Genomic DNA, 12,672 nt, shown 5'->3' with positions numbered 1-12,672 from the left:
ACTGTTTTCCCTTCAAAGAATGACTACTTCCTTTTAAAATAGCTTCCCTTTAGCATGGAGACTTTTTTGATCTAGAACAAAATCAATATTATTTAATATACTTGCAGGACACAGAAATTTGAACATGCAAGCCAAGATTCTTAGAAGTGACTAGTGATTTTGGGTGCTGCTGTTTGTGTGTCCACCTTGACAGACCTTAAGGGGCCTGATTTTCAGAAAGTACTGAGCACAACCCTCAAAAGTCAGACAGTTAAGGAGTCAAGTTACACACCCAAAAATTATTATTCACTTTTGCAAATCTTGGCCAGAGTGTCTAAAACACTGTTCTGTAGAGCAAACTTTCAGTTATTGTTTCCAAAGCATTAATTGCCACAATCATGGAAAGCAAATCTGGTTCCAAAAGAACAATTCTACAACTTTAGAATGCCCAGATCTTGGCACTGTGTGGTTCACAACACAATGCAGTGTGAACAGTTTTACTCTTCAACATGTTTCTGGCAGATAACTGGACAGTATTAAATTACATCCTTGGATTGCAACAAACATATCTAAATCTTACTTGAACAATAGCAGGGTCCTGGGGCAGAGAACACTGTGGCTTTGGTGGTTCACAAACAGTAAGGTCTTTAATATCACTACCACGGAATATAATATACTCAAAGACTTCATCGCGAGGTGGTATAGGACGATCTGTTGGTCTATCTTCTGTACCAAAGGAACGCACTGCAGGAGGGAAGGGGGAGGAAAAAAAAAATCAGGTCAAGAGTTATGTTGTTTCAGATACCACAGTTTTATGAGATATTTATACATCCGTTCTGACGGAGCCAAAGGGAAAATTTGTATCACTGATTTTCACCTCCCGATAGACACCAAACACGCAAAACAGAGAAAATACAATTTAATATTCACTAGGGGCACCGTTTGTTGCCAACACACCAAAACACCTTACAACTAATACAAGAAAAAAATTGTTTATGACTTGCAAAAAACCCACTAGTTAAAGTTAAAGATAGAAAGCTTCTTTGCCCTGTTCCACTTAGAGGTGACTCATCATCTTTACCATCATTTGTTAACTGGAATAAGTTTTATTAGTTCTGGCATTAGCTACAGAAGTGTTCAGAGTAATAATCAATATAAGCCACAAGTGATAAACCTACTTTTGTCAGTCTAAGCTGTATGATAAATTGCTACTACAAAAGGTCCTTTTTTTTTTTTTAAAAAAAGGAGAAGCTTGCTGAAAAATAGGTGATCTAGACTGACCAGTCCTCGAAAGTAAATACCCACCACTAAAACAAACATTTTTATGCGGATATGCAACTACGTGAGACATCCTATGGAAGTGGCCCTATTCTCAGAGACCTGAATTACCTTCTGGCAGTGGCATATGTTGATTTCTAGATTAACAGAATAGCAAATTAAATTATGCCCCTAGTACTTCATTTAAGGATCACAAGGATAAACAAGACTGACCTAAAGTGATAAAGACAAGAATATTTTTCAATGAGAAAATCTCATTTCACACATAAATTATAAGCTCTGTAAAAAGGAGGTGAAAAATAAGAGTCCAGAATAGATGTAATGCATATACTATTTGCCTTGTAGAAGAAGGTTTAACTAAGTTATTCTAAACTCATACTCATGTAAATTTAGATTACACTGTTGATGAATTCATTGGGACAGGGCTGTGTTCATAAATGTGGTATGTTTTGTGCAAACACAACACATTGAGTATTACTGTAATGTTAGTGTAAAAATTAGATTTTACATACCTAACTGAATTCCAAAAATTTTACAAGTCACCACTGCATTAACAGACTTCCTATTGGGTCCCTCTTGTTTCACCACGCATAGCCCCCCACCACATATTACTAACAGGCATGGTGTGTTATCAGTTCCTTCTGCCTTCAAACTTTGAGAGAAGATAGGAGGAGGGGAGGACACAAGGCAAAGTCTTATCTCCTTCCTCCTCTTCACGTATTTCTTGAGCAGGCAGTCTACTCTTGTTACCTTGGCTTCCTTACTTCTAACCCTTTGTAATCTGGCTTTTGTCCTCCACTGGGACTGCTGTCATTAAGGTCCCTAGTGACTTCTTCCTAGTGAAGTCTAAGGGCCTCCTCTCTATTTGTCATCCCAGCACTGCCAGCTTCAAGTGCTCAGAAACTCTAATTCATACACTCCAAAAATTAATAGGTTGACAAAAAATAATGAAATTTTAAAATAGATTGTTTTATTTGCATTCTGGTTTTCAAGCAACTATGAAGTCTAAAAACTCTTTTAAATGAAAGCTGAGATTCTCTAGTAATCACATGGCTCTATGAGCTGCGGCTTTAAGAAAAACACCAAATATTATTTTATTGCCAGTCTCACAATAAGCGTTACAAACTATCCTCTTCACCATCATCAACCACACCATTCTTCCTTAACTTCCACCTCCCTTGGTTTTCACAGCTTTATGTTTGGCTAGCTCTCCTCCTCATGGTCCTTCAGTATTTCTATCTTCTCTCCATTTCTAGTCTCCAGTGTACCACAGATTTTTGTCCTGCCCACCCATCCTCTCTTAGCCCCATGTCTACAACTTAAACTCAAGTCACCATCTTCGAAGAGCTTCAATTAGAATAGTTATTTCTGCACCCAACCTCTCCCTGTCCAGTTAGACCCCTGAGGCCTCTCACATAGCTCTTCTTGGAACTAGAAGACTTCTAGTAAGTTGTAAAAGGAAAATTATGCCAATCCAAAAGCTATGCTTTTAGTCTTAGTATATTTATCTAGGCATTTTATAACTTAATTATTTGTTTCAGACAAATTTGCATGGAACTGAAATAAGGTTCACTGTTATGCAATTCCTATAAGCTTTTTTTTATTATTAATTTTAAGAGATGGTTCACACTTGCCATCCTCCTGTCCTTTGAATGGTAGCTGAATTTTACTTTTTTGTTTGTTTGTTAGGAGCACTTGGATGTGCACACTCTCTGGTATGGATGATTTATTTAACCCAGTGGTTCCCAAACTTGTTCCGCCGCTTGTGCGGGGAAAGCCCCTGGCGGGCCAGGCCGGTTTGTTTACCTGCCGCATCCGCAGGTTCGGCCGATCGCGGCTCCCAGTGGCCGCGGTTCTCTGCTCCAGGCCAATGGGAACTGCTGGAAGCGGCGGCCAGTATGTCCCTTGGCCTGCGCCACTTCCAGCAACTCCCATTGGCCTGGAGCAGCGAACCACGGCCACTGGGAGCCGCGATCGGCCGAACCTGCGGATGCAGCAGGTAAACAAACCGGCCTGGCCCGCCAGGGGCTTTCCCTGCACAAGCGGCGGAACAAGTTTGGGCACCACTAATTTAACCTATTCCATTTGCTAAGTACTTTCTCTCAAGACTTCAGTCTCAGAAAATGTCCAAAAAGTAAGCATGTTCTTAACGTCTTTTATTGTGAAAGCCAACATTAAAAAAGAAAAAAAAAATTAGCTTGTCTACTTTAATTATTCCCCAGTAATCCAGTACACCAGAGATTCTCAGCACATAACCTATTACAAAATTCTGAATAAACCAATCAATGTCCTCTGCACGCCAAAGACATTGAGCTGGCTGGCTAATTTTAAAAATTGATCTGGATTAATAACTGTCCTGATGTCAGATTTTGATTCCACAATTTTCCATTATTTTAATGCAGTGAGCTGTGATCACCCACTTCAAATAGATTCTATTCCAGGGGGAATTCTGCACCATAAAATTAAAAATTCTGCACACTCTCTCTTAAAATTCTGCAAAATTCTGTGTATTTTATTTGTCAAAACAATATAATCACACTAGTTTCAATTATTTTAGTAATTTATTTCAAAATACCTGTCACCAAGTATGTCTGTAACAATACAGACAATGCAAAAGATTCAGAAAATGTTTTTTTGACCAATAGATTCCTTACTAGGCAATACATACAAAACTCTGAACTACATTTAAACTACAACACAGAACCGTATTTCCTGCTCCCCTCAGAAGCAAAGGCTTGGAGAAGTCAGGGGTAAATGGAGGGGCTGAAGGAGAGGGAAGGAGCCTGGGAGTAAAACTGGAGGATTGTTGGGTATGGGTGGGAGAAATATGGAACAGGTTTTTTTTGGTGGGCAGGGAGGAATTGTTAGGGAGCCTCTCCCATGCAGACTCTAGCTGACCCCAGTTTCTCCCATTCAGACAGGCACATCTGCTCCTGTCCCCATGTATACCTCCACTGCCACTCAGACATCACTCTCCTCAATGCCATGTGGCCCTGTACCTCCTCCCCATCCCCACGTGCCCCCACTCAGCCATCCCTCTTCCGACCATGTGGCTCTGCACTACCTTCCCCCGTGGTCCCGTGCTTCCCGTGCATTCAGCCCCTGCCCCAGTCTGTCCTCTCCCAATAGCCCTTATGAACCCCAGACTGTGATGCCCCCCTGGGAGCCCAATGTGCTCCACACTGTCATGTTGTCCCCATATCCTGTCTCCCGACCAGGCCACACCGGAAGGCCTTTGCAAGGTAGAAGTTATTTTCTGCGGGGGAAAAAAAATATGTGCAGCACATGAATTACATGCACAAGCATTGATGCAGAGTTCCTCCAGGAGTAAGATTTAGGGCTAGTCCATCAGCCACTTCAGCTCTGAGCTCAGCCTACAAGCTTTATTTGGGAACACTCATGCTGGATAAGTGATGGAAAGATTCCATAGCTTCTCTGAATAGCTTTTGATTTTGCCTTCTGTGGATTCCTGTTAAGATAAAAGCACATTACCACTGCATTAGTAGTGTCATTGGCTGTGATTTGCCAAGTCCACTGAAACCTCTTAATTGCTTTTGCAAGAAGCTTCCTTGCAGAATCTCCTTGAGTAAATTGATGCTATGTTTTAATGAGGTGTACTCCTCACATTCAGTGCAAACATCCACAAGTGGGAAGCAAATGAGGAGAGACAATCCTCCTGGGAGTTCCTAATGTCATTGGAAAGCTCAGGGAACTATCCTTTTTCAGCCAGCCAGCCAAACATGAGGTTGATGGTGACTGTGAAAGAATTTCTGAGTTTTTACAACAAAAGTTAGGACTCTTGCTATTGCTACTCTTGCTATTGTTAGGACTCCTGCTACGATGTTGCTACTTTCTATACAAGTTTTTAAAAGTATGCTGAACATGCAATGACAAGAATGTCTGGATGAAACAACATCTTCGGTTCTATGGGTAAATTTAAATGATTACAGCATTTAAATCTATCAAAAGATCAAACCATATTCCCCTTCACTTTAATAGTGGAAATTTAATTAATGACATTTGATCTTGAAGTCATCTCCTTTTTGCTAATCCTCTTTTTAAAAAAACCAACACAACAAAAAACTCTGAGACCATCTTCATTCTCCAGACTTTCATTGTGCGTTATGTATAAGTTGGCCAACCTTATGTGCCCTAAAAATAGGAAGCGGTGTATGTAAAAATCAGTTTCCCCTGCAAGCGACAAGGTTCTTTCAAGCATCTGAATTTCTAAAATTATTGGATTTCTGGTAGCTCTATTTTGCAGATGACCTTTAGATAATAGGACTTCCACACGACAGAAAGTATTTGCTTCTGAATGTTCGTAAGTTTAACTTTGACAGTAAAACTGATAATAGGAACTACTAATCAAAGTAATGTCTAAAATTCACTCTCAGAGATCATCACTGCAGAAGTCCTAACATTCATCTTGTGACCAGCATTTTCATGGTAATAAACTTGTCAGTAAAGACTATCAAACAAAATAAGGATCTGGGTTGTGAAGGAGAAAGTTCTTATTCAAGCATCAATAACTGTAGTAAGCAGGGATTTAATTTCAGTTACTATCTTGAATGGCTCAGGTTTGGGGATCTCCCTCACATCCTTAGCCACGAAGACAGACAAAGAATTTGTTTAGTTTCTCCACAATGGCCTTATCTACCTTGAGTGCTCCTTTACCATCTCTAACCAATTTATTTGAGCATAAGCTTTCATGAGCTACAACTCACTTCATTGGATGCATCCGATGAAGTGAGCTGTAGCTCACGAAAGCTTATGCTCAAATAAATTGGTTAGTCTCTAAGGTGCCAAAAGTACTCCTTTTCTTTTTGTGAATGCAGACTAACACGGCTGTTACTCTGAAATTTACTCTCTCTATCATCCAGTGGCCCCACTGCTTACCTAGGAAGCTTCCTGCTTCTGACGTAATTAATTTTTTTTTGCTGTTACTGTTTGAGTCTTTGGGTAGCCTAGTATTTTTTGACCTTCCTAATTATATTTTTAACATTTCACTTGCCAGAGTTCCTGCTCCTTTTAATTTTCCTCAGTAGGATTTAACTTACACTTTTTAAAGGATGCCTTTTTGCCTCTGCTTCTTTTACTTTGTTGTTTAGCCACAGTAGCATGGTTTTTGGTCCTCTTTTTTTAATATGGGGTATACACTTAAATTGAGCCCTTATTTTGGGGTCTTTAAAAAGTTTCCATGCAGCTTGCAGGTATTTCATTTTTGGCACTATACCTTTTAATTTTTGTTTAAACTACCTCATTTTTGTGTAGTTCCCCTTTCTGAAATTAAATGATATCGTGGTAGGCTGCTTTGGAGTTCCTCCCTCCTCTTCAGGGATGTTAAATTTTATTGTGTTATGGTCACTATTACCAAGCGGTTCAGCTATAGTCAACTCTTGGACCATATCCTTTGCTCTACTTAGGACTAAATCAAGAATTGCCTCGCCTCTTGTGGGTTCCAGGACTAACTGCTCCAGGAAATAGTCATTTAACGTTTTAAGAATAGGTTTCCCTCGAAAGGGGATGAAACTTGAAGACCCACAACAAGGATTTCCTAAAGAGAGGCATTAGTTGACTAATGCTTGAAAAAGCTGTGATTAAATAAAACAGACGTTCCCAAACTGCGGGGTGTTCTCTCCTCTCCCCACCCAAATCAGGAGGTACAATGAGGTTTTTGGGGGGCGTGGAGTAAGCAGCACTGAGAAGAGGTGCTTCCAAGTCAGCTGCAGCTTTCAGGCCATCTGTGACCTTCCCTGGCAACGCCCTTTTAGGACGATGCTGCCATCATTGGACCGGAAATTTTGCAGAGCTCAAGTAGGGGACTTCGCTCAAGCTCAGGTCAGCTTAATGCAGGCAGGCTGATGCACCTGTTCATTGCAAGGGCACCAGATTTGGTGGGAGAAGAAGGGGGTCAGAAAGCAGCAGCATGGAGGAGATAGAAGCTCTCAGAAGCTGCACATGGTCTTGCTGGGCTTGGCAGCAGGTTAGAGGCAATGGTGGCTGGGCACCTGCTCCTGATAGGGATGTGCAGAGAGGACGGGGGAGAGCGAACCAGGGATGTCCCTTCCTCCTCACGTCCTGCATGCACCCTGCCTCCCCCAAGAATCCTACATTCTGCTCTACCCAGCGTTGCCTATGTAGAAAGTGACCCCGGGGAGGGGACAGGACATGAATAAAACATGCATCTCTGAGGGGGAGGGGACGTACAGCAAAAAAAAGATTGAGAATCTCTGAAACCAAGTGTTCACTATTCTCTGTCATGATGTGAGCAATGTATGTTGTTGTTCTTGTCCTTTTAAGATCATCAAGTTACTATGTAACAAACAAGTCTTGTTGATGAAGAAACAGTGCAGTTCCATATTTTTAGAACTTTATTTTCATTATCACTGCTATGATATGAGTTTTTGGATTTTTTCCTAAGTATCTTACTTTCCTTTCTAATTTAGACAGCTTTGCAATGGTCTCTACAAACACAAAATGAATAGAGATAAATTCCCTTAAAACAATAGCCATGTGTGAATCGGTATTAACTATCCTATGGAATTGAAGTCAGGTAAGAACGCAAACATTTTTAGCTGCATAAAAAGTTTCTCTCTGTAACACAACAAGGCTGACTGGTCTCCAACCATAAGGGCTGGTCTCCAACTATAGGGCTGTCAACTCAGAGCAGTTAACTCATGCGATTAACTTTAAAAAATTAATTGCAATTAATCGCAGTTTTAATCACATTGTTAAACAATAGAATACTAATTAAAATATATTAAATATTTTTGGATGTTCTACATTTTCAGATATATAGATTTCAATTACAACACAAAACAAAACAATGCAAAACTTTAGAGCCTACAAGTCCACTCAGTCCCACTTCTTGTTCAGCCAATTGTTAAGACAAATAAGTTTGTTTACATTTATGGGAGATAATGCTGCCCACTTCTTCTTTACAGTGTCACCAAAAAGTGAGAACAGGCGTTCACATAGGACTTTTGTAGCCAGCATTGCAAGGCATTTACGTGCCAGATATACTAAACATTTGTATACCCCTTTGTGCTTTGGCCACTATTCCAGAGGACATGCTTCCAAGCTGATGATGCTCGTTAACAAAAAATAATGCATTAATTAAAATTGTGACTGTATATTTCCAACTCTATTTTACCAGTATTCCGCCATACATTTCATGTTATAGTAGTCTCAGATGATGACTCAGCACATATGCATTTTAAGAACGCTTTCGCGGCAGATTTGACAAAACGCAAAGAAGGTACCAATGTGAGATTTCTAAAGATAGCTACAGCACTCAACCCAAGGTTTAAGAATCTGAAGTGCCTTCCAAAATCTGAGTGACGAGGTGTGGAGCATGCTTTCTGAAGTCTTCAAAGAGCAACACTCCAAAGCGGAAACTACAGAACCTGAACCACCAAAAAAGAAAAATCAACCTTCTGATGGTGGCATCTGACTCAGAGGATGAAAGTGAAAATGCGTGGGTCTGAACTGCTTTGGATTCTAATCGAACAGAACCCATCATCAGCATGGACACATGTCCTCTGGAATGGTGGTTGAAGCGTGAAGTATGAATCTTTAGGACATCTGGCATGTAAATAACTTGCGACTCTGGCTACAACAGTGCCGTGAGAACCCCTGTTCTCACTTTAGTGACCTTGTGAACAAGAAGCAGGTAGCATTATCTCCTGCAAATAAAAACAAACTTATTTGTCTGAGTGATTGGCTGAACAAGAAATAAGACTGGTTGGACTTGTAGGCTCTAAAGTTTTACATTGTTTTGTTTTTGAGTAAACTTATTTTTTTGTACGTAATTCTCAACTTGTAAGTTTAACCTTCATAAAGATTGCTCTACAGTACTTGTATTAGATGAATTGAAAAACACTATTTCTTATGTTTTTACAGTGCAAATATTTGTAATCAAAAATATAAAGTGAGCATTGTACACTTTGCATTCTGCGTTACAATTAAAATCAATATATTTGAAAATGTAGAAAACATCCAAAAATATTTAAATAAATGGTATTCTATTAATTTTTTTAAGCGCATGATCATGATTAATTTTTAATTGCTTGAGAGCCCTAATTAGAACTAAATTCAATAGGAGTTGATTCAATTGTGTAGACAACCAGATTAAGACATTGTGTTTCAGTAGCAAGAATAAGTGAAGAAATTGCTACTAAAGAACAAAACAAAAGATTTCAGAGAAGAGGTAAGCAGGGCACGCTAGAAAAGGGAGGAAAAGAAGAAAATGAGATTTTTTGAGCAAGCACTACACAAAAAACACCAACCAAATTGTCCTGAAATAACTTGCATAAGAAAAAGGTCAGAAAACAGTTTCTGCCTGATTGTCCAGTCCCGGGGTTGGGTTATCCCCACTCTGCCGAACTGTTCATCCTCCCGCAACCTATCAGTCTCAAAAGATTCATAGAGGCCCTGTGCCTCTGTACTACTTCAAGAGCTGTGCTTCCTCCTGGAGAGCTGCTAATGTCTCCTCTTCATCCTCTGTAATTAGTGAGCCTAAATAAACTGAATACTGATCAGTTTGAATAAATTATGCTGTGAATCCCCTACGAGAAGAGGGTGTGATGATGTAGCAAAGGGGATCCATCCCCTGTCTCTGTTTCCCTCCTCATGCATACAGCCAGATCCTTGCAGATATGCTTCTGTAGAATCAGGTGGAAGATACAATAGATCCAGTATTCTTCCCTTCCACTGACATAAACAGAGGGGAGCCTCTGGCTTTTAGTTGGCAGATTTCTTGAACAAAACTACTACCTTGTGTGTGTACACACACACACAGAGTAAAAACTGAGGACACTGTCTTCCTCTCCCCATTTCTGTCTTTCATATCAGCCTTGCCTTGCAAATTTCAGACATGTTCAATTCTGCACATTCCCATCCCACCAGCTGTGGGATGGGGGAAAAAAGTTTCTATTTCCTCTATCCTTCCATACACATCTTTAATAGGGAGCCTCTCCATATGGCACAAGTTTCATTATTCATTTAGAGTCTGCAAAGATTGTAAAAGTGTAACTAAACATACTATTTCAAGTTCATAATGCATTTGTATTATGTTGCTGACTCTAAATATGGCCTGTTTTCTCCTTATATATTTTGTTTATCAATGACTGAATAAAGCAGTGAGCTCATATTTGTATAAGAGATTCAGGGTTTTCTGGGTTATAGAATTTACATTTAAATTCTAGTCTCAACTGAAAACATTACGTTTTAGATTTTTGCAATCCTCGCATATAAATATAGATTCCATAACACCAGAGATCATTAACATTCACAGGGGTCTTTTTAGGGATGGTAAAACACAAACATGAAAAACTAACATTCCACACAGAGGACAAAATTTATTTAATACAGAACTATGGTGGACTTGTCTACATGATGCATTAGCATGTGACACGCTGGTGCATCCTATCTAAGTGGAGCCTAACTGGTGCACTCTAAAAGTTCCCTAGTGTGCATTGATGTAGTACTGTTTGAAACTTTTAGTTTTAGTTTGAAACTTTTAGTGCATGCCAGCTGATGCACAATAAAATACCATTTAGACAAGCCCTGTCAGTGCTTCCCAAATGAAGAATTTACCAATCAGTTCACACTGAAGTAGGATATATCTACAGTAACCATTCTCAGCATCATTCCAACACACAAATCTAGGCTATTAGAATAGAGCAATACAGTTCAAAGTGAGCTAAGGCCTACTCATGATTGCACTATAACACAAAGCCTTAACTCCAAACTTCTCTATGGGAAAATAGAGACACACACACACACACTTCACCCACACTATCAGAGGCTCGTTCATCTGCACATCTACCAATGTGATATATGCCATCATGTGCCAGCGATCCCCCTTTGCCATGTACATTGGTCAAACTGGACAGTCTCTACGTAAAAGAATAAACGGACACAAATCAGACGTCAAGAATTATAACATTCATAAACCAGTTGGAGAACACTTCAATCTCTCTGGTCACGCGATTACAGACATGAAAGTTGTGATATTACAACAGAAAAACTTCTGAAACAGACTCCAACGAGAGACTGCTGAATTGGAATTAATTTGCAAATTGGATACAATTAACTTAGGCTTGAATAGAGACTGGGAGTGGTTGAGTCATTATAAAAAGTAACCTATTTCCCCTTGTTTATTCCTTCCCCCTCCCTCCCACGGTTCCTCAGATGTTCTTGTTAAACCCTGGATTTGTGCTGGAAATGGCCCACCTTGATTATCATACACATTGTAAGGAAAGTGATCACTTTAGATAAGCTATTACCAGCAGGAGAGTGGGGTGGGGGGGAAAGAAAACATTTTGTAGTGATAAACACCCATTATTTCATGGTCTGTGTGTATAAAAACATCCTCACTTTTTTTTTCCCCCCTCATGGTCTGTGTGTATAAAATCATCCTCACTGTATTTTCCCACTTTATGCATCCGATGAAGTGAGCTGTAGCTCACGAAAGCTTATGCTCAAATAAATTGGTTTGTCTCTAAAGTGCCACAAGTACTCCTTTTCTTTTTTTTTAAAGTTTTGTTGTTTATCTTTTGGGGCCCAGTCCTGCTGCCACTGACTTCAATAGGAGTTTTCTACTATTATTTCAACAGCAGCAGGATCAGGCACTATGTGAGGGAGTACGCTGCCCTCTACTGGCTAACTGCAGAATATGAAAACACCTTTATGTGCCAATAGCTACCAGAACTCTTCTTTTAACTCTTGTGGTAGAGCCTCAGTTTTTGATAGTTAAAGGATCAGGGTTCTAGTTCTGACAGTGTGTTTTAGTATGGAGAGAAGACAATCTCTCCCTAGTTAAAGGTTGCAGTCTGTCCAATTCTCAACCCACACTGTTATTTTGGCTTAAGAATGGCTTATTTTGGTTTAGCTAAAACTAATTTCTAACTGACAAACAAAACTGAAATAAGAATATCCAATATAGCCTTTTTCACCAGTTTAAAACACTGAACAACTTAAACCAGTGCAACTTTCTTGGGTAGATGAGACTCAATCTAGATAAGAGTAACATGAGGCTGGCTGGCTGGGATGACGCAACTGGAAGAAACATTTGATTCAGGCCGTCCATTTGCTTTTTTGGCCAGGATTTGCAACAGGGGGTTCCAGTTAAGAGTCCTGGCTGCTACCGCCAAGTAGGGATATAAATATTGTTAAAAAACTTAACCGTTTAAATGATTAAAATTATATCGTTTAACTAGGTAACCAATTAAAGGGAGAGGGCGCAGGGCCAGGGTTAACAGTAAGACTAATACTTACCAGTTAACCATTTAATATTTTACACCCCTACTGCTAAGTCAGGTTTTTTACATCTGTGGATGATTATAAGGTTGCACCCATTTCTTTCAGATGTGGACCTTGCAATCATCATCTAGCACCTGTCACTTCAAGATT

General features: G+C 39.7%; 1 protein-coding gene across 6 annotated transcripts in view; it reads right to left on the bottom strand.

Moving 5' to 3' along the window:
- LSM14A (LSM14A mRNA processing body assembly factor) overlaps positions 1–12,672 on the bottom strand; it is a 32,944-nt gene that overhangs the window by 17,013 nt on the left and 3,259 nt on the right. For all 6 annotated transcript variants that reach the window (XM_073307913.1, XM_073307916.1, XM_073307914.1 and 3 more), the window contains exon 2: positions 560–723. In XM_073307913.1, coding sequence (XP_073164014.1) covers positions 560–723 — 164 coding nt within the window. The remainder of the gene's footprint in view (positions 1–559; positions 724–12,672) is intronic.

Source organism: Lepidochelys kempii, chromosome 12 (genome assembly GCF_965140265.1).
Source record: "Lepidochelys kempii isolate rLepKem1 chromosome 12, rLepKem1.hap2, whole genome shotgun sequence".
Classification (NCBI taxonomy): Eukaryota; Metazoa; Chordata; order Testudines; family Cheloniidae; genus Lepidochelys; species Lepidochelys kempii.
This window is presented reverse-complemented; position numbering and strand designations above follow the sequence as displayed.